Source organism: Pleurodeles waltl, chromosome 3_1 (genome assembly GCF_031143425.1).
Source record: "Pleurodeles waltl isolate 20211129_DDA chromosome 3_1, aPleWal1.hap1.20221129, whole genome shotgun sequence".
NCBI lineage: Eukaryota > Metazoa > Chordata > Amphibia > Caudata > Salamandridae > Pleurodeles > Pleurodeles waltl.
Genome location: NC_090440.1, coordinates 1,618,338,408 through 1,618,361,523, shown reverse-complemented (window position 1 = coordinate 1,618,361,523; position 23,116 = coordinate 1,618,338,408). Strand labels below are relative to the sequence as shown.

Below are 23,116 nucleotides of genomic sequence, written 5' to 3'. Positions count from 1 at the left end.
GAAAGATTCAAGCCCTTAAAACGTAAACATGTTCTATGGGGTCAGCGCAGCACCTATTATAATCAGCTGAAAATCAGGCATACTACAAGGTTAACTTGACGGAATAATTACCAACTGCTTTGTATAAAGTAATACCATAGTAGTATACAATAGTCTTTCCACTATGTTCATCGTCAAAAGTGGTCCCAAATTACTCGACACCCTGCAGAAGCCCACCATTTGTTACTGGTATGCTGTAGCCATAGTAGCTGGCGGTAGTATTAATACTATCTCCACAGCTCTTATCAAGTAGGGTGGTGTTGACACAGAGCTAGGAATGAAAAATGCACTGAGATGGAGGGAAGAGTCCAAACCTCATCAGGCCCTTTAAGTGTAAAAATAAAGGGACAGATGCTCTAAATAGAAACTTCTAGATTCAAAGTCCCAGTACCCACACGAATATTTCTAAGTCAGTTAAGTATCTGAGGAAACTAGCAAACATTAATGAGTCAATTTAAGAAAAGTTCACCCAAGACTCGTCATTATCCACTCAATTCTATTCTAATTGCAATTAATAGACAGCCGTGCATGAAATTACACAATTACTAAGTAAGAGACATGTAATGTATCTCTATTCTTCTAACAGGTCACTTAAAGAAATGCATAAAGTCTATCGTTTATAGGCTTTGTCTGCACGTCTGTCGCTAGCTAAAATATTAATTAGATGAGACTGCTTAAATATGTAAGTATCAATAATTTGGGTGTCTAAAAATGACGGATACGTTTTAAAAATAAAATCAATCGTAAATGACAATCGGTGCATTTGTGCACATTTAGCTAGAGAATTTACTTTCTGGCATCTTTACCCAATTTTCTTCTCACTAGCCTTTTCATAGAAGCACCATGTTCCATTTATAACATATATATATATATTACCAAGGAGATATCATTATGGAAGGGAGCAGGCAAATAGCAATCAGTTGTGCATTTCAAAATGCAATGATCAGTTAAAATAATGACTCTAAGTAGAATTACAGATTTTCATAAACACATTTAGAAATATTGGCTACTTTTCAAACTCGGAAGCTATAATTTTATCACAAGGAATTTAGCAAAAAAGCACTTGAAATTAAAGACAAAAATGTACGTGACCGAGTTCGGCTAAACACACATTACAGGCAACTCGTGCAATATTCCATGCAGACGAGGAAACCACATTAGCGAAAACGAGCAATCAGAAGCGAATTGTGTCTATTTCCCAATGTTGGCAAATATGGACACGTTTAGAAAATTGTGCGATCTGACAAGATGCTACAAACGCATGTCATCATTTTTTGATGACAGTATACATTTAAAAAAATTTATTTTGATTTGAATGTTTACCTTTTTTTTAAATGCTCTGTAAAGTTCAACAGTCCAGCATACGTTAGTCACATAGATTAGTTATAACTCAAAGCAGAAGCCTCGGAAAACAGAAAGAAGAAAAGTAGAAAAAAAGGAAAGGTAAAGGACAAAGCAAAGACAGGGATGTTAGTTCTACGTAGCACTGTTTCCCAACCGAGAGTCTGTCCATTAAGGGGAAGCACACCGAACTATGATAATTTACAATTAATCTGTTAATGTTTGTTCAAACTGTGCATGCCTATTTACCAGTGATAAATGCGGATTCTTGCTGGTGAAAACTACTCCTCATCTCAGATTCTGACGCCTCTGAGACGGTGTATCCAAGACTCTTGAACACTCGCTCACTTTCTTGCCACGTCTTCTGAAAGTTTCGTAGCAGCTCCTCGGGAGAATCAGCAGCAGAAATATCTAAACTGTGTCCTGAGATAACATCTTCATAGGTTGGAGGGGCATGCCTGAATTCAAATCCTGGCCTTAAATTCTCAAAGCTGCCTGAAGCAGCGGTAGCAGTCCTTGAACCCACCATTTCAAAGGATTCCATCCCTGTAAATAGTTCACCCCGAAGCAGCGCGTCGGAGGATCGCTCTCTGTCGCTTTGCTTCCTAAGGGCAGAGTCCTGTTTCGTGTGTGCTGCTTCCTTTGCTTTGAGTGGTTCCCTGTAAGAAGGGCCCCTGGAGCCGCTTTTCTCTTGTCCCTGTTCTTGGGAGGACATTCCAAATTCATCTTTCATAAATGTGTGCCTCTCATTCTTACTAGATTTATTTTGGCTACTACTTTCAAAAACATTTCTAACTGACCTAATATCAAATGCTGGCATACCCTCATTTGTGCCTGTCATATTTATGTCACTTTTATTTTCACTTCTGATCCTTTCTGCCATTTCCACTGGTTCCTTAATAACACTAACCTGTTTATCTGTTGATTCAAACTTATACAGAAGCCCTGATATATCAACCTTTGGCATCTCAGTGCTTTGTGTAGATGAGAGCATCTCCGTACTACTACTTTGTGGCTCTAGACGTTTTGGAATGTCTATGGGGTCTTTCCGTGTGTAGGTTCTCTTTTGCTCTACTTTGCTAACTTCATCATGCATTGTTTTAATATCTTTAACTGTGCCAGCAGTTACTTCAGATTCAGTGAAAGGGGGATCAGGTGTTGTAGATAAGGTTTCTGAACTGTGTGTTTCAATTTTCAGCTGGCGACGAAGTGTTGCAGGGGACTGAACAATTTCAGATCTTTTCTCTATAATTGGAATGGGAGTGACTGATCTTTTTGGTGTTGCTCCTTGCGATAATTTTGCTGTAGTGTCCTTGAGCTTAGCAAGCTGTTCAGAGCGGCATCTTGGGGGAGAAGGAGAGGATCTCTTCATTCTTGGTGTTGGCGTTGCTGATCTGCGTGGTGGTTGAGGCACAGGAGATGAGGATGGGGTTTCTTTAAGAGGTGATTCTGTGCGTCTGGCAATAGATTCTATTGTTATATATGTAGGGGATGGTGATCTCATTTTCAAAGAAGGAGATAGCAGCTTATGATCTTTGGAACCAATTTCACTGGACATCATTTTCATTTCACGACACACCTCACTGTCTTCTGGAGTTTCATGTTTTTTTGGTATGCTGCTCTCATTTGAGAATTTAAAAGTTTGCAATATTTGATTTGATGATTCATGGTGAATACCAGATACTTGCTTAGATTTTCCAGATATAGACATCATGGCATTGTGCATGGCAGTCTCACAAGATGAATATGTCTCAAGTGCTTGATCCTTAATCAACATGACTGCAGTCTTCAGTTTTTCTAAATCATGTTCTATTACATAACTATCAAGACTCTTTCTTCCTTCTTGACTGATCAACCAAATAGGGACACTATTTAAGAAGGTCTGAAATGTAGTAGTGTTGATTTTACGTGGTTCTGCTTCAAACTCCTTCACTTTGGATAAGATGTGCTGCAATTCCTCCCGCTTTCTAAGATACTCCAGTATTTCTACTGAACCTCTTTCCTCACCTAACAATGTTTTTGTTGGAAAAATTGACGGTCTGTTTCTGGAAAACTCTTGTTTTATATCTATTGCTTGATGTTTACAACTCTCTTGCTTCATCGCTATCTTACTTTTTTCAATTAAATATTTCTGTTGTTGGGGTAGTTTTGTTGGCTGGTCTTTGCATTCAAGTGAATGTGGTTGCACTTGCTGGATTATATGACTCTGTGATTCATGACCAGGCATTTGGGCAAAGTCCTGCTTTACATTTTTTGGTTTAGTGATGGTATGCTCCTCTTCTATATCCTTTTCTTGGTTACTTTTGTCAAGTGCATTTTCCTCCAGCATGGGTACTTTTGTTTTTTGTAGCTTCTCCTCAGTAGCAGACTGTTGCACAGTGCGAATCTGTGAGTCATAACTAACACTCTTGATTATCTCATGTCTTCTATCCTGCGCTGGCAGTAGAGCTCCTTCCTTTGTAGGCTTGTCTGCGACACGTTTCTCCAGGGGAAATATATGTGGTTGCAGTACCTTTGTGTGCACAGTTTTGCTTTGAGGAGCACATGACTGTTTCTGCCTGATCAAGTGGATCTGTGACTCATGACAAGCTTCTAAATTGCTTTGCCTGACATCTTTTTCAACTGCTATATCTAATGTATGGCTCTGTTTGCTTTGAACTGTGTGTTCATGCTTACCGAAGGTGACCTGCTGTTGGGTCAGGTGTTTGCTTAATGCTGTATTATCATGATGGAACTGAACTTGTGTTGTTTCCATTTCATTGGATCTTTTTTTCTGAATGTGCCTGAAGTCTTGTCCACCATGTTGACTCACCCCTATATCTAAATCCTCATGTTTCAGATGCTTGCTTTTTATCATTTGTTTATCCTCAACACCTACTAGGGGATGTACTTGGGCCATGCTTTCTTGAGACACGGTTGTGCATACCTTTTCTGACTGCTTTTTGACACGTAGATCTTTCTCATTATTTTCGATGCTACTTTCCTTCACTTTTGTGTTGTTATCTTTTTTTGGCTCAGACATACAGGGAGCCTGAGCTGGAAGCTTCACTACCTTAACATTAAATTTTGGCGAAGCAGTTTCTGGCCTCGGCTCTATATTTTTCAGTTTTTCTTGTGAATGAGCTGTTTCCAGCACCAGATTATCTTGTCTATAATGATTCATATCCTGTGATACATCTTGTCTAATGTGCCTTTCTGCGGAGTGTTTCATATTTTGTTGGTGAAAAACTGTAGACGGTGGTGAGAATGTTGCAGTTTGCGGTCTATTAATATCATATATTTCATTTTGTGTAGTTACTTGGGTTTTAAAATCAGACGATAGCTGCGAAGTATTTTCCAACACAGACCTCTGAAAATTACTTGAATCATTTCGGATCGAATTTGCAGCCAGAGAGCCAGCATGTTTTGACTCCGTTTGAGCTTGATTTTCTTGCATTTCCTCACCTGTGATGGAACCGCCATGAGAAGTGCTCACAATTTTCATTTTATCAAGCTCATCTCGTTGCTGTCTGTATTTCTCCTCAGCAATCATTAGTGGAGTTTTGAACTTCCTGCCATAGGGTTTTGTTTTTGGTGGAGAAGGCAGGGTTGGTGATGGTGGAGATTTTATTCTTGGCAAAACTACTTTTCTCTTCACTGATGGTTGTTCTTGTACAGGGCTATGAAGTGGTCTTGCACCTTTTTCTTCCACCAACACATTTCCATGTTCCATTTTTGTATATTTTGCATCCTGTTTTTGAGTACTAGACACGGCATTGATCTGCTTCATTACAGTGTTGCCTTCAGTTGTAGATTTGGCAGTTTGACCTCCTGTATACTGCGTGAAAACGTGTGATTCACTAGTTAAGGTGGCTTCTGGGGGTTGTTTGTAAAGTTCACCTTTGGAAGCCTTCTTTGGGTATGGAATCATGGTTGGTTTGGCAGCTGATTTAGCCTCCTTAACCTGAGATTGCACAGAGCTTGACGATGAGTATATGTTATAGTCTACTTTCTGCTGCATTAAACTTGGTAGTGGAGGTGGAGGTGGTGGAGATGGGGACTTTCCTGACTCGCTGCTTGATATATCGTCTACTGGAGGTGGAGGTGGAGGAAAACTATCATAATACGTCTTGGTCTTGCAAACTGGTGGTGGGGGTGGTGGCAAAGGTGAATTGGTTGGTCTTTCAGAAGCCATTACCAAAGGAGGTGGTGGAGGTAAAGGAAGCTCTGCTTCTGTTAACACAGGAGATGGTTTTGGCATCATGGGTGGACCAGGGTTACCCAGTCGTGTCTTCGCTGGAATGAAAGACTTTTTTATTTCCATTTGTGAATCTACAATGGTTGATTTCAATTTCGCCGTAACATCTGTTGAATGCTTTTTACTTTGGAAGGTACCAGTCTTTTGAGTAATGCTCGTTTCATTAAGTATATTATGGGCTTTCGGAGTAACTTTAGTTTGTTGGTTTCTTCTGTCGCTGTTATCCACTGTGACTGAAACTGGCAATTGTCCAGGTTGAATGCTTGTTTGGCTACTTTCAATGGCTTTCTGGAAATGGCCGGCCTGGCTTCTTTCCTGTTTCGTCAGCTGTTTTACAGAGTGATCAGTTAGCTTAACAGCTGCACTGTGTTTAATGTGGACAGGCTGTTGCTCTGCCTTGGAACCAGACGTGTACGTAGACATAATTTCCTTCTGTCCCACTTTCTCTTTCTGCACATCAAACACCATCTTGTCGTTGTAGTTTTCTTTCAGCACACCATGGAGCTGCTGCTTCTCCACAGCCATTGTTTGTACATTGGATGCGCTTTCCTTCTTAATAACTGTTTGACTACCAATATTCGTTGTTGTCTCATTCATTGCTGCTCCAGAAAGATAACAGTTGTCAAATTGTTGGCCAGTTTTAAAAACTGGCTCGTGGCTACTTTGGCTTTTTACAACAGATTTATCTTCAAGTATGTCAGCTTTTTCTGTAACAACATGCTGTAGATCTCCTGAGACTTTTACATTTTTGCTGTGTTTACTGGCGTCCACGCTCTGTACTGCTTGGCCAGAAAACATCTTAATGGTACTTTTTATGTCACTTTTTGGTATGAGCTCCTTTTCTGTGTGTATCTCTGCAGTGGATTCGAGCAGAGATTTAATTGTGTTTTGTACACTGCCTTCCATGCTGGCACGACACATTGCTCCCTGGTAGGAAGGCTCAAGCAGGGTTTGGATTGTTCCCTTGACATCTCCACTAATACTAACTTGGTGTTGCACTGTTTTCTTCTCAGAAGCAGCTTCCAATAAGTTTTGCACTGTCATGGGAACGTCTCCCTTAATGATATCCTCCTTGCTCACGTCTTTGACTGATTGTTGTGCTTCTCTTAAGGACTTTTTGGTAGCCTCAATGTCTGCATGAGGAACCTCCTCCCGCAACATCTCAGTTTTTGTGTGTGCTGCTTTTTCAAGCGATTCAATAGCCCCTTGCACATTCCCTGGGATCACGTCGGGTTTCTCAGATTCTTTGACCTGGTGCGTTGATTCTTGGAGGGATTTCAGTGTTGCAGGAATATCAGCTTTAATAATGTCTTCTTTGTCCACCACTGTTGTTGACTGATGAACAGCTTGAGACAGGGAATTTAGAGTTGCTTTCAAATCCCCTTTCACGACCTCTTCTTTGTACATGCCAGAAGTTACAATTTGGGGTTCAGTCATAAAAATCCTTGCTGTGTTATTCACATCTCCAGGGATGATGTCATCTTCATGGACTGTTCGTTCTATTTGAAGCTTCTGCCTTTTCAACAGAAGTTTGGTACCCTCAACATCTCCACCAATTATTTCTTCGACTTCTTCTTGGCTCTCAGAATTGAGAGTTTCATCAGAGCTTGTCTGAAGTAGTTTTAAATAATCTAAGGCGCCAGATTCAATGCATGTTGTGTAAAATTGAACGTTGCCCCTCTCAGAGTCATCAATCGTAACCCTTTTGGATTGTTTTTCGTCCTTGCCTGAATACTGCAGGCTGTGAATGGCACGCTTTACATCTCCACCTACCACTTCTTCACGTAAGATATTATCGGCCTCGCCTTGCTTCATGAGAGAGTAGACTGTCATTTTGATGTCTCCTCTCTCGTCTTCTTGAATTAATATCCCTTGCTTAATCTTACTGTCATCACAAAATAAAGTCTTGGTAGCTTGCTGTATGTCACCCCTCACAATCTCCTCTTTGTCAACATTAATTTCAGTGGATCTGTGCAGTAAATTGTATTTTGCTAAACTGACATTGCCTTTTTCTTCTTCATTTATCAAAACTACTCTTTCAGCAGAACTCCTTTTGGATAATAGATTCATCATTATACTTTGCAAATCCCCCCTAATAATCTCTTCTTTTTGTATTTCTGGAGACTCTTGATTCATCAGCTGATATTTCGCCATTCTGACATCACCAATTTCATCTGTTTGAATGATGATTCCATGGGTATCCACCACATTATGTGAGTACAGTTCTTTCAAAGTGTCTTTAATACTCTTTCCCACTATTTCCTGTCTCTCAATGTTAGTATCATTGAATTCATGAAGAGGTGTTGTTTCGAAAAGCCACGTTGTTGTCTTTACATCTGCCTGTGGAATGTCTCCCTTAGATATCTGTAAGCTGCTTCCCTCTATCTCCTTGACACTGTCCAAAGGGTAGTTTTCAAAAAGCCACACCGCCTGCTGTACATCTCCCTTTTGTACATCTTGCACAGTGACAGTCTTTATATTTTCATACTCAGTCTCTTGCCCTCGAAGTTCATCTATTGTGTGTGTTTCAAATAACCAAGTAGAGGTTTTCACGTTGCCTTCCTGTATTTCACTAACGCTTACTGTTCTCACTGACTGACTATTAGCAGTCCTGTCAGACTCAAACAGCTCTTTTCCAGCTTTCACATCACCGCCCTGAATGCTATCGACAGTATGAACGTTGACTTTTCCATCTTCAGAAATGGCATCAAGCGACTGCGTTTCAAATCTCCACCTTACGGAGCTAACATCCCCTTTGTGAATATCCTCTTGGGTCACTGCTTTTATCAGATACACCTTATCTGATTCATTGATTGAATCCAGAGGTTTTGTTTCAAACAGCCACCTAGTCCCACGCACATCCCCATGCATCACTTCTTCCTTTTTCACTGTAGTTACTTCGTGGTAATACCCCTCCTTGTCTTGAATAGCGTAGAAAGGTTGTGTTTCAAACAGCATCTTGTAGTTCCTAACATCACCCTTTGTGATTTCTTCTTCACTGACTGTTTTCACAGTTCTGTTTTCTGAAGAGGAATCCTTGATTTGATCCAGAGAAAATGTCTCAAATATAAAGCACCCTTTTTTTACATTCCCACCAGTGACATCAGTAATGGCATGGGCTTGTAGACTGCTTTCGCGGTCTTCTTTAAAGTCATCAATCGACTGGTTTTCAAAACGCCATCTGCAGTTCAAGACATTTCCTTTCTGGATGTCCTCATCCTGCACAGTTTTGATCTTTTTTACAGCATCGTCTTGGCAGGAACTTATGGAATCTAAGGATTGATTTTCAAATATGTATTTCATGGTGGAAACGTCCCCTGACTGGATATCCATTTCAACTACTCTTTTGTAGTCCTTGCCTTCCTCTGCTTGTATATTATCCAGCTGTTTGGTCTCAAAAAGAAAGCAGGCCTCCCTGACATCTCTTCCCTGAATGTCCTCTTGAGTGACAGTGTGCAATCGTATCGTTTTCTCAGTTTGATCTCTTATTTCATCAAGTGGTTGGGTTTCAAAGAGCCAGGTACAAGTTTTAACATCTCCTCTACTGATTTCTTCACTGCTCATTACTTTTTCCTCTTTATCATACAAAGCCTCCATGGGCTGTGTCTCAAACAGCCATTTGCACATTTGCACATCTCCTTTCACAATGTCTGAGGTCTGCTCTTTTTTGGTGTCCTCATCTTCCACACGGCTGAAAGATGTAATGGAAGCAAGAGGTTGTGTTTCAAACAGCCACTTGCCTGTTTTTACATCACCAGACAGTATTTGCTCTGCAGATATTCCTTTAATGATCTGTAAATTCAGAATGCTGTCATCAAATTGGTCAATCGGTTTTGTTTCAAACATCCACTTACATGTTCTCACATCACCCCTCATGACCTCTTCTTGCCGAATTGTTTTGATTTCATGATACCGTCCAATGCTATCTTGAATTGCATACAAGGGGGTAGATTCGAACAGAGATTTATTTACTTTTACAGACCCTCTAGTAATTCCTTCAACCTGGATCTTACATGTCTGTTCAGATGTTAAATCGATGGTTTCAAATACCTGTTTGCAGCTGCTGATATCTCCTTTAGCAATTTCATCTAGTGCTACAGTTTTTATGTATTCTTTGTTTTCGTCTCTAATTTGTTCAAGGGGTTTGGTCTCAAAGAGCCATCTTTGATGTCTGACGTCCCCTTTCTCCTCTTCAGTAGTAATCACTTTTTGAAGCTTGCCAACTTCAATTGTATCTTTTAAAGCATCCATTGGCAAAGTTTCAAATAAGTACTTGGTTGTGCTCACATCGCCTCCTAATATTTCTTCAGGGTGTACAGTCTCCATGTTAGTTTTATCTACATTATCAACTTGTTGAGTTTCAAAAAGCCAACGTTTGTGCAAAACATCAGCGCCTTCAATGGTTTCTTTTTCAACAACTTGTGTTTCCTCATCCTCTTTGATGGAATCCAGTGGTAGCGTTTCAAATACCCATTTTGCCTTACTCACTCCACCTTTGATATTTTCCTCCATTGAAATGCCACGAACAACCTTCACCTCTGCAGAATCATGGTTGATCATGTCAAGGGGTTGAGTTTCAAACATCCAACGGGCTGACCGCACATCACCCTTTTCAAGGTCTTCCCTGCGAACTGTTTTAATTTCAAGAACCTGCCCAGAGCTGTCCTTCAGTACATACATTGGTTCAGTCTCAAAAAGTTTTACAGTCCTTTTTACATCTCCTTTAAAGTCTTCACTTTCAGACCTAAGTTTCAATAAATCAACTTCATCTACGGAGTACATCTGTTTTAGAGCATCATGATGCTGCCTTTCGAACAAGTACCTTACATTTTTTACATCGCCACTTGCAATGTCTTTGGTAAATGCCTCTTCTGATGTGTGGTCCTTGTGCATTTTGTTCATTGAATCAAATGACTGTGTTTCAAACAGCCAGGTAGCTGTGCGGACATCCCCTTTTGCCAGTTCAGGAACCTTATCTACGTTTTCTGTTAAATCAAGAGAGCCTGCTCCTAATGAATCAATAGGTTGTGTTTCAAACATCCATGTAGTATACTTTACATCACCACCAGCTATGATTTCTTGCTCTGGCATAGTTTTACTAAGATCTTGATCTGGAGAATCATCTTTAATGGTATCTAAAGGCTGGTTTTCAAAGACCCATTTCATTGACTGTACTTCACCCTTAAGAATTTCATCCCATTCTAGATATTCTCTTTCTGGGCTCATACAGTTCTGGGGGATGTGACTACTGTTTTCAAAGACATATCTAGCTTGCTGTACATCTCCCGATATTGAGTCAACTACATCAACTTGCTCAGAAACTATACCTGAAACCTCACTGAAATAATCTTTTTCTAAATGCTTTCTAACTTCTGGGTGTATATGTTTGTACAGGCGCTTTAATTCATAAAGATTTCGTTGCTTTGAATAAACCTCTTTGGGAACTGCAGGCCTTTCAGGGGAGATGGAAGGTTCTGGGGACTGCGAAAAATCTGCTATTTCAAATGCTGTTTGTAGGACATCGGGTGGGGGTGGAGGAAACTCTTCTGTACTTCCAAAATTAGAAGATCTGGAATATGCTGCAGCTGAAGCACATTCTGTATTTCTCGTTGTTGAAATTTCATGGGTCCTGCTTGCCAAACCAGTGGCAGTGGATGTAACAGGAGGCCATTCGAATTCTTGATAATCATTTTGCATCTTTAGGGGACAAAATGTACATAATATAACACATGGAAGGTCTCTTTTACGTGACTACAAGAAATCCACATTTGCATGCAGTTGTTGTAATATGTTGTGGATCATTCTACCTTTTTATTTCACAAATGCATCACTCAATGTTGTTTTAGTAGTTGGTTTATTGTTGCGATTAGCCCATTGTTCAGCTGCCACCCCATAAACATTTTCAGATTCACAAGTCAAATTGAATAGACAATGTTGCCTAAAATTCTGATGTGTGTGTGTATCAGATTAACTGTTGTCAGTGACCTGGGTGGTTTTCAATCATTCAATGCTGAGGGCACTTTATGAATGCAGTATTCAAAGCGACACAAAAATGGTGTTCCTCAAAAACAACACATTTTAAAATTAGATTAAAAAATGAAAAGTATAACTTTGATCCACTCCTAAAACCTTGAATTTGTCAACTGTTTTCAAATTAAAGTGGCCTGTGCATGTTTGAGTTGATATCGATACTTCATCATCCATTAGGATGTGGCTGTGTCCACACATATCCGCATAGCTTTTATACAGGTATATGATTCTAAATTCAGGAGAAATCAAACATGCCAGTAAAAGGAGGGGGTTCTTGATTCATAAGAGATCAAACATTTGTTTTCTTGTTGTAGAATCCAGCCTAGTAAACTCGCTTCTTCAACTAATTCAATCACTTCCTTCTTGATAGTCTGCAATGGATTGATTGGGAACTTTCCACCCATCACTTTTTTTGTGTTCCCGTAGTAACTTTTTGTAGCTATTTCAACTGCAAGAACATTGCAATATTTTTGCTGATATGTGCTTTTTTTGGGAAAACATTTTATTAAAAGTGTTGATATGGGTAAAACACTTACATTTATGAAAGAAGAATGACAGAAGACTCACAATACAGAATTGTAGTTAATATTAGAGGTAGTGATCTACAGGTTGCAATAGTCCCCTTCCAGTACCCTTAACTCCCCTTTCCAGGTGACAAGATAAATATAGCACATTAATCATGGCTGACACCCCTCCTTTTTGTGAATTACTGAGGTCTTTACATCTCCTACCTCTTTCTATTGGGCCTTTCTCACCCCACTATTGCATTTAAGAGAACAGACTCAACACCGTCCACTACAGAGGTAGCATTTATGTGGGGGAGCCTGGTAGTAAGTCCCCAACAGAGCCCCCCACTTTGCTTCAAAATGGAGGTGGGTGTTTTCCCAATTCCCAGAGAGCTTTCCCGTAGCTAGAGTGCACCACAGTCTCTGGAACCACTGCTCTAGAGTAGGAGGATGCGTCTTTTACCACAGTTGCACTAGTGACAATTTAGCTGCACCCAGACATTTCAGGGCTGCAAACCAATCCACTCCAGACACAGTTGTGTGGTCATATACACAGTAACATAGTTGTTGCACTGAAAGCAAAAGAAAAACCTAACACCATTTTGATTGGTGTCTGTCACTCTCCTCCAGAAGGGAACCACCACTGGACAATCCTGCCAGATCTGAAGTGTTGTCCTCCATATACTATATCCTCACCAACATAGAATTGAGGCTGTGGAGTACATCTTTTATATCATCACTGGGGTGTGCTGTCACTCACATATGCGCTTATAGTGTATTTCTGTGTTTCCTAGCCTTATTGAGCTTTTGTGTATGTCGCTCCTGAGTAAGTCCCACTGTAATCTGAGCAGCCACATACTAATCACATTTTTGTTAATGCCCAGTGTTCTGTCTGTATGGTACCAAATGCACGATGTGATAACTTGCCTCTTAGACTCCCCTGCTCCACCTCAATTACCTTGGCTCCATAATACCATGTCTTCCTGGCAGATCGATTCGCTAGCATGGCATCACAATACCTTGTACTCATGTGCGAATTGGTCATCAGGCGGGATGCAGCTTCTTTAAAAGCGGCGTCCTGCATTGAAGTCACGCTTGGCTTCAAGCTGTTTTCGGGATGCCTCATGCGTCGTTCTTGGCATTTGGCAGTATTTGGAGATTCCTGCCTTGTGATTCAAATTTGTAACATTTTGATTCCTTTCGGACCCGTTTCCCCTATCTTCCTCTCAGTTCCTCCTGGCACCAGACTTCTAATACTGTGTCTTCTCCCAACTGGAAGTCTTTCTCGAATTCCCTGCACTCCTCCCCTTACCTGCATTCTGGACTAATCCTATTAGTCTACTATGGATTGTAGCAAAGGACTTCTGGAAAACTAATTAAGGAAAGAAGAAGACTGAAACAACTTTTCAGGTCAGTGCACTGAAACTGCAGCACCTCCAATTAAGCCTCTGTTATGAAAATAATAATGTTACACAAAGAAAGTATAAAATTGTTGTAGCACCAGGACTGGTTCTCCATTATGCTACCTCCAATATTTGGTACCTGTTTATGCATACTACTGGTGAGTGGCGGCTCAGCAGGGGGACAGTCAGTTTGAGGATAGTTGATATTTCTTTGCTCCTATAAATTATGGTCTTGTATCTCTTGTCTCCTAAGGTTGCAGGAGTAAGGAGAAACTGACTTTTGGCTGGTGCGTGTCTGTAGTGGTTGAACCCTACCAGTGTATCTTCTTTTCCCCTTTGCCCTTCTCATTAACTTTCTCCTCGTTTCCCTCTGGATGCAATATTTAGCGCATTCAGATTGTGCTGAATCTTGTTCCCTGGTAGTACTGGGAGGACTGTCTTCGCTCCTGCATTTTCCAAGTCTTCCGGTGAGTGAAGTTTTGACACTGTGTCATGTTCATAAGCATTAATAGATATTAGAAATCACCCATCTAGTAAAGATTAGTTTAATAATCCCTTTTTCAAAGACAATCAAGTCTATATTTGCCACTTCCTTTGTGTCGGGCTGCAGCACCAAGTGACAGTTGCGTGAATCTTGTTCACTCCATTTCTCTCAGACGAAATTCATTTTACATTTTATAAAGAGTTTCACCTCCCCGCCTCAAAATATTTCAGCAACTGTACAGCATCTTCCATCATTCCAGTGGTCGAAATGGGGCTCCTTTTATCACAGGGTAGACATTACGTCTATAGTGCAGAGTATATGGGAGAAGGAGGTATGTACTTTTAGCCTGTATTACAACGGTGCCATCATTATCTGGCTGTTTAATCACAATTTCATATTTCAGGATGCATTGAGGGCCCTATGTTCAGCTTTTGGCAAGTTGTTGTATTGACATACAGTAATGATAAGCTTCTGTTCCCAGATTTGTGAGTCTATTTAGCTTGAATACAATGAAGAGTTTCTAACTGGGGCATTTTTGACACACTGGACAATCCATGTGTGAGACTGCAGTGACATCAACTTATGTGATTTGATGTACAGGTGGTTAAATTATCAGTGGGTAAATATACTCACAACAGCATTGCTTTTAGACATATTCATTAATGCTAATAATGTAAGGCACACAAAGGAATGTGCTTTGTAAGTTTTTACTGCTAATAATATTCTAAAGGTGAATCCCTAAAAGAATATTTTCTTCCAGATTCCAGCAGTTGAATCCTGGCAACAGTTTATCCCTTTTACTATCACCAATATGCATTCACTAAACTTACCTGATTGGCAACAAAGAAATGACAGATGGGTCCCTTATGTCCTGAAGAATGTCCTGTGGCTGGTGGGCATTTAGTTTTAAGGGCAGAAACATGTCAACCGTAATATAAGATGAGAGGTTTCTTAAATCCAGTTTTAGGACTTTAGTTTTATACTAGTGAAATTTAATAATACAAAAAGTACTCTAAGATACATTAGATACATTTATGACTGATATATTCTACAGCATGCAGAAAAGAGCCCAGAGTGAGCCTGATGACCAATGAGTGTGCTGGTGAGGAGCAGCCCCTAGACATTTAGAAGCATTTTGCTTATACAGGACAAATTCAAGGTAAAAAGGATATATAGTCGATTGCAAAGGTTTTTTTCATAACATCAACCACATAAATATTGTAGCAGAAATATTGCCAACAGAAGTGCTGTGAAGGCATGTATATCCAGGCAAGCATAGATTTATTACACTTAACTCCATATTTACATACCTTGAACATAACAATGTATATATGCTAGCACCACGTTTCCATAGGAAATGGATTTTTTGGTTTGCTAAAATCTTTGACAAATCTTCATGAAACTTAAAAAAAAAAAAAAAAGATGTCATCCACTTCAGCTCCTTCCTGGAATGTTTTGTGGAAATCCCCCAAGTGGGTGCAGAGAAAAAGGGAGTGTCAAAAAATTCCTTTCCCCCATGCAATTTTCCATAGGAAAATTAAACAGCAATTTAGAAAAAACAGTAGAATAGAATTACACTAATTTGGGAGAAAGCAAAATCAATGCTTTTCCTGATATGGTGTAAAACCTTTCAGTAGTTTTTGAGAAGTTAAGGGTAAAAATGCATCGCTATCTGGCTGGTTGGGTACGCAAGAGTCTTGCGAGACTCCTGCAGGCATGCAACTTCAAATAATGGAGTGATCTGATTGGCCATGAGGGACTTTTTTCCCCACTGACCATCTCGTTTTCACAGTAGCAAAAGAAGCACCTGTGTATCTGTCTAGGGCCCTCCCTCTGATTGGCTGGCCACTGCAAAAACAGAAAGGTTGAGGCCACCATTACAGGACTCAGGGACTCAGTCTTTGGGTCCTGAAAATGAAAAATAATTAGAGTATAAAGGGGTGGGGTAGGAATACACTCACCCCATAGCCCTTGTGGAGGAGTTCCATGAGGGACCCCATGGGGATCAAAGTTGAAAAGAAATGTTTTTTAGGTTGCAAAAAACCTTGGCAGTATCTCTGGGGCAGCACTGTCCAGTAAGGCATGCATAGCCACCTTTATAACCAGACCATCCACTACAGGTGGTTTTACTTAAACCCTAAAATGTCCCTCCTTCTCCCGATGTCACCACCTTGCCCTTGTAATGAGCGACAGAAGTGGTAGTCTAGTCTAGTTATGTGTCTTCACCCGATTGACACTATAATGAGACAACAGGCCTAGAACTCTGAGGTGACCGGGGCATGTGAGGTCTCTTTGCCTTGACTGATGTACTCTACTATCAGGTCCCACACCACGGTCAATTTGTTAGGAGCAGCTTGCATGTTATAGACTATTTTACCATTGCCTAAGAGCTGCCATATTCTCTGCAGCCACATGGAGATATTTAAACCGTGTTCCCCTCCCCCAGAGTCCCAAGATGGTCTGTTTTGCCACCAAGAGGAGGCAAGATATCCTCTTCCCCTTATTGCAATGTAGTGGTTAGGAGCATTTCTGGGGTAGCCCCAGCAAGAGGGAGGAGGAGTCACTGTCTAGGGGCCCCCCACTGGTGACAATAGTTTCCAGAATGTCTTCCCAAAATCTGCCCAAGCAGGTGCATACCTTCATAGCCCCCACCAGCAGTCACCAAGTCAGGCACTTTCCCACCTTTCCCAAGATATTACATAGCGACTTCATACCCTGGGCATGTCTAATGAAATTGGTTTTGCATGTATGTATGGGACCCCACTGTTTTTCATCCAATGTAATCCCCAGGTCCTCCTCCCATCTATTCTTGTAAGCAGGACACCTCTGAGAGGTATTGAGGAGCAAGGCAGAATATATTTGGGTGATTAAGTAGTGTTGTTGTACGGGGTTCTGCCCCAGCAGTACACCTAGATTTTTTTGCTTTTCTGAACACCCATTTTTTGGACCTTTTCTCTGTGGGTGGCCTCACTACCGATGTCTCACCCACGCTAATCACATGGTAAACTGACTATGCGTGTTTACCCCCACTGTCCATCTTTTAAGACAAGGCAGCTGAGACGCAGCCAGGGTAAGGGGCACTTGGCTGGTTACATGTGGTGTGGGCTGTGGGTGGGAGACTGCTATTATGCACAGCCCCATACCAGCACACAGGTAGCCTGGTGCAATGGTGACTCTGCGGGGCTAGGTATTCACCTGGGATAGGCCTCATGAGGGTAGTGTACATTATTATGGAAAGTCAGTGTGCTTTACACTGTTTTAACTGTAGTGACATTCCCTTATACACATAGGGCGGGAACTGCATTAAAATGTAGTTTCCCTTCTCCTTGGCCTACAGAGACCATTGGCATCTTGAACTGGAGAGTAACCTGTGCCAGAAAACCAAATTTGTAACTCCCAAAATGTAACTATACATCTTGGAGAGTCATTCAGAGTTTCCATGTTTTCCTGACCAAGCTCAGGATCAGAGCCCAGGCCTTTTGTCACCCTGCTGTGCCCAGTAATTACAGTTCCCACAGCAACAGGAACAAAGACCACCCCCACACAAAAGGAGCAGTAGGCACTAATTTTCCTAGCCCTTGAGGAGGAAAGGGTGGGACAGAATGATCTGCATCAATCACCCAGCTGTCACACTGCAACAGGGATGGGTCTGTCCAGACCCACTGAACAAAGGAGAGTGCCCGGACAACTGGAACCAACCCACCGGGGGGGGGGGCTCCCTTTGAAATTCTAGTGTGCAAGACCCTGGCAGTGATGTCAGCGAGGGGTGGAGCTGAGACCCCAGGAGTCGATGTGACCAGTAGCTCCTGGATGACACCATTTTGAATTGTTCCAACATGCTGTGCGGGGTGGTTGGGACATGGGTGGAGATATAATGTGGTACCCCAGGATTGGTTAGGAGTGCCTGTATTCTGGAACCTTCCTCTCCCCTTTACAAATCTCTGCACAAGCGGAAGACTCTCGTACCTGTAAATTTCTACCTACTTCACTGCTGGATCCTGGGACTGCCATTGAGAACTGTAAGGAGGAACCACTGACCCCCATTCAGGACCCAGGGCTCTGTCCAGTTGACCCCAGGACCAGTGGCTCATCTGGAAGGCCAGTGAGGCTGGCCCCTTTACTCACCTTGAGTAGCAGTTGACCCCAGGACCAGTGGATCATCCTGAGGGCCCTGAGGACCAGTTAAGGCAGGTTGTTTCAAGTGCCCCTGGGGGATAGTTGTCACCATCAGGAGTAAAATGAGCCCAGGATCATTAAAATCGGCCCATAAGGCCTGAGTTATGGCATGCTAGGGTTTGATTACCTTTGACCTATTTTTACTCACTCAGAGTATGTGGGACTCCACTGCTGTTTGATCGTTTTCCCCGGGTTGGACCATGGCCTGGGGGATGGTGATAGAAAGCTGTTTTCACTCCACTGGGGAAGAGGGCGAGCATGGGGCCCCCTTCCCGTGTTCCGATCTAACCCGGGAACCCCATCCCTGCACAGATTTATGAAAAAGGTGGACCCAGCGCCACAAGAATGTGTTGTGCTTCCATTGAACTGAGTAGAGGTCAAGCTTCCCATCCTTGGGCCCTGGGATGCACCGGGAGCAGCCACTTCACTACACGTCTGCCCCCAGGAGTGGGCAGACACAAAAGAAAGGCTTCTGGCTCTCAAGACAGGCGATAGCTGTGCTGCCAGCAGAGAGCTAGTGAGGGGAGCTGGGGGTGGGTTCTCCGTGCTGCCCTTCAACAGTAGTAAACTTAAGGGTGGGCTGCCCCACCTAGGAAAAAAGTGAGAAGCGCGGTGCAAGGCTGCATCCCATGGAGAGAAAACAAGAACAAAAACATCACTATGTCTTTCCCCAGCAAAGCGGGAGTGCCACTGTATGATACTCATCCTTTCAAAGAGACTCGCTCTGTACTGCTTAGCAGGGCATTCTATTTCGAAAGCATTTTACCACATAACTCAGCCTGCGGTGGACCTAGGATGATGGTACGACCACCAAATCGTTTAGCAATACTTGCTTTTGCTCTGCAGGTCACCTTCTGGGCCCTAACCCTAATTTGGCGGGCACCCCGAAATCATCACCTTTCCCACTGTTCAAGTTATTTTCAAGTCCTCCAACGGCTGGAGCTTTTGCTTTACAGGAGGGAGTACTTTGCTTTCTAGGGGCCTTGTGTGTGGTAACTATTTAGAAGGCCTGGAAAGCCTAAAATTGTGCAATGCACTGTTCATATTGTTACGCCCTCTAGTGGCTGATTGTATGGTTACATTGCAATGCTTTTTCACCATGCTGTTTTACTGTGATGCCCCCTGGGGGCTGTTCTGATCACTACAGGTTAACCCCTTCGGTGTGCATGATGGAACTGTTCCGTCATGCGCACCTGTGAGCATGTGCAGAGGACAGGACCATTCTGTCCTCACACTGACCTGCAGGGGAAGTGCTGGCGCTCTCCTTCTGGACAGCCCACTTTCAACCCCCCCACAGGAGATGGCAGCAGAAGCACTTCCGCTGCCATCCCCAACGCCCTCCAGTGATCTGATGACATTGGTGCTCTCGCAGTTCATGACGTCATCAGATGCAGCCACAGATGCCCTCAAAGCCATTTGCTTCCCGCATGATCAGGGAGCAGATGCCTAGGTGAGTCTTTCTCCATGGGAGTGTGGGAAGGGTTGGGATTTTACAGATGCAGGGGGAAAGAATATTACGTGGACTGGCGCTTGGCTGTTACTTTTGAAAGAAAAACCTTGAAGGATCTACACAAATGATCCTTGCGTGGATTGACGATTGGTTGGCGGTGTGCTTGAGCTGTTTTTTTTCAACTCAATTTCAGTATTTATGTTATTTCAACTGTTACTTTCGAAAGAAAAACCTTGAAGGATCTACAAAAATGATCCTTGCGTGGATTGACGATTGGTTGGTGGTGTGTGTGAGCCGCTGCTTGGCTGGCAGTGTGTGGGTAGTGACTTGCTGCTGGTCACTACAAACACTGCTAGACAAGCCCCCGTCCACACACACTGTTAGCCGGTGTGATTGCTGTGTCAGGCATGTGGCTGTATGAAAGTGATAGGACCTTGAATGGCTCTGTCTGTTGATGTGAGTGTTATAATGTGCTGGCCCTGGAGCTGGCGATGTGAATGGTCCTTTGCATGTCAATTATAATAGGTGGACTGTAAAACGGTTGGTGCCTTGACGCAGCTTTGCAGCTCACAAGCTGTGATTCATTGGTTCAGTTTTTTGCTCTTTCACTTATTAACAGTGTATTTCATTTTTGTGAAATCTCTTGTTAATAACATTTTATATATTGAACCATCACTTGTGCCAAATCCAACCAGTTTGTGTGTGTACTTGATGAATATATGGTTGTGCAGTAATAATTGTCTTTTCTGTTTTTCTCAACCAGGGTGTACACTGTCTCTACGTTGTCTCTTGTTGTGAATGTTGTAATGTGCTGGGCCCACGTCTGGTAGTGAGAATGGTTTTGTGTGTGTCATGTATGAAAAAGAGTGTTAATTAGCATTTTCTTTACAATTTGAGTCTGCTCGCTTCTTGTGTAGGGAAATATCTACCAACTCTAGATATGCTCCAAAAGTAGGCACCCAGGGGAGTACAGGGTGGTGTGCCTCTTGTGGATCCCAAAATGTTTTCTTACCCACAACGCCCCGCAAATCTAAAAGTGTGACTAAAGTGACAGACATTCCTTGCCTTTCTGTCCCATATTCATCCAGAAACAGAAATAAACCATACATTTCCTACCATCCTGTGTAGACCTCCATTTCCCGATAAAAATGATTCCTCACTTGTGTGGTTGCCCAAAGCAGAGTCAGCCTTAAAACGCATTAAAAAAACTGCAATTATGGACACGCTGTGGTGCCTCCTCAGTCTCTTTTGGGCCCTTCCCTGTCACAGGCACTTGGCCCACCTACACAAGTGAGGTATCATTTTTATTTGCAGACCAAGGGGAATGCTAAGTGGTATGGAATTTGTGGCTCCCCTCAGAATGTAAAATTTTCTTTTTTGCGATGTGTCCATTTTGTCTTTTCAGGTGTTTTCCTTGGCAGATATTAGGCCTACCCACACAAGGGAGGTTACTGGGAGACTTGAGGGAACACAGAATAGCAGAACAACTGTTATTACCAAATGTCTTTCTCTGCATTTGCACCTTCAAATGTAAGGCAGAGTGTAAGAAAGAGGTCATTTTGAGAAATGCCCTCTAAATCACATGCTTGTATCGGTATCCACAACTTCAGAGATGTGGTAATAACCAGTGCTTCTAAACTTCATATCTTGTGCCCATTTCAGAAATGCATAGGTTTCATTGATACCCATTGTTTACTCTTTATATTTTTGCCAAATGAATAGCTGTATACCCAGCACACAATGAAACCCCATTCCTAGGCAAAGCATTAATTGGCTTTGGTAACTTTGGGTTCTTGGTAAACCTGCAAACCCTATATATATTCTCGCAACCAGAAGGGTCCAGCTGATGCACCTGTAAATTGCATTCGAAAACCTGCCATAGCCAAAAAAAAAGTTACAGATGAAAACAGACAGAAATGGTTGTTTTTTTCAACTCAATTTCAGTATTTTTGTTATTTCAACTGTTACTTACGAAAGAAAAACCTTGAAGGATCTACACAAATGATCCTTGATGAATTCATAATATTATCTACTTTTGTATGTATAGCTTTTCATGATCCACCATTGGTTTCACACCCATTTCTGTCACTGAATGAAAGGAGGTTGAAAGCACAAAAAATAAGAAACATGGGATATGTCTCAATAAAATGCCAAAACTGCGTTGAAAAATGTGGTATTCTGATTCTAGTCTGCCTGTTCCTGAACGTTGGGAAGATGGTGATTTTAGCACCACAAACCCTTCATTGATGCCATTTGCAGGTTAAAAACAGATGCTTTCTTCTGCAGCACATTTTTCCCCATTAACCCTCGCCCAAAAATGTTTTTGCTGTATTTTGGCAAATTTCTTGGTCCCACGAAGTTGGAAAAAAACGAAGCAAATTTGGCATGAATATATTATGTGGAAAAAGGTTATGAGGGTCTACGGACGAACTAACCAAAAATGCCAAAAAAAGCTTAACATTGCGGGAGGATGCTTTACAACGAAAGGGGTTAATTGCAAACACACGAAAGAATACACAAACACAAATTTGATTCCTGATAAATGAAATGTTTTGTTGGGTTTTTATGATGATTGCACGTTATTCATGCCAAAGTAATATAGAGCTACATGTACGAAGCAGTTTGCACATCGCAAACAGCGAATCGGGCCGTCTGAGATGTGCAAAATGCACTTTGGCATGTTCCAACCCATTTTTGCGATTCAGTAAACTATTTACTGAATCGCAAAAAGGGATTGCGAGTCGCAATTAGGAAGGGGTGGTCCCTTCCTAATTGCGACTCGCAGTCCCATGTATGATTGTTTTGTGACCACAAATGCGGTCACAAAACAATCGCAGTTAGCACCAGTGTCACACTGGTGCTAACCAATTCGCAAATGCAAAGGGGTCCCCATGGGACCCCTTCCACTTTGTGAATGGCAGTACAAAACAAATTTCACAGCAGGCAGCGAACCACTGCCTGCTCTGAAAAAATAAAATGAAAATGTTTCATTTTTTATTTTTGAAATGCATCTCGTTTTTCTTTAAGGAAAACGGACTGCATTTAAATAAAAAACACTGCTTTATTTAAAAGCAGTCACAGACATGGTGGTCTGCTGTCTCCAGCAGGCCAACATCCCTGTGAGCGCGGCCATTTCCAAGGGGGTCACAAATTGCAACCTACCTCATTAATATTCAAGAGGTGGGCATTTGCGACCCCCTTGCCTGTGCGAATCCCTCGCCACTTTCTTCCATCGCAAGATTAGCGACCTCTACGACAGCTTCGGACACCAGACCCAACCATACACCACCGAACCGGCATCCGCGGCCATCACCCTCAACAACTGGTCCCACATCAACACGGAAGAAACCAAATCCATCATGAACTCTATCCACTCCGGCGCCCCTTCGGACCCCTGCCCGCACTTCATCTTTAACAAAGCCGACGACATCCTCGCCCCGCACCTCCAGA

At 42.1% G+C, this 23,116-nt stretch overlaps 1 protein-coding gene across 2 annotated transcripts in view; it reads right to left on the bottom strand.

The window, feature by feature from the left end:
• The window catches only part of XIRP2 (xin actin binding repeat containing 2), a 960,073-nt gene that overhangs the window by 12,111 nt on the left and 924,846 nt on the right, over positions 1–23,116 (bottom strand). For both annotated transcript variants that reach the window (XM_069225265.1, XM_069225266.1), the window contains one exon: positions 1,630–11,314. In XM_069225265.1, the coding sequence (XP_069081366.1) occupies positions 1,630–11,314 (9,685 nt within the window). The remainder of the gene's footprint in view (positions 1–1,629; positions 11,315–23,116) is intronic.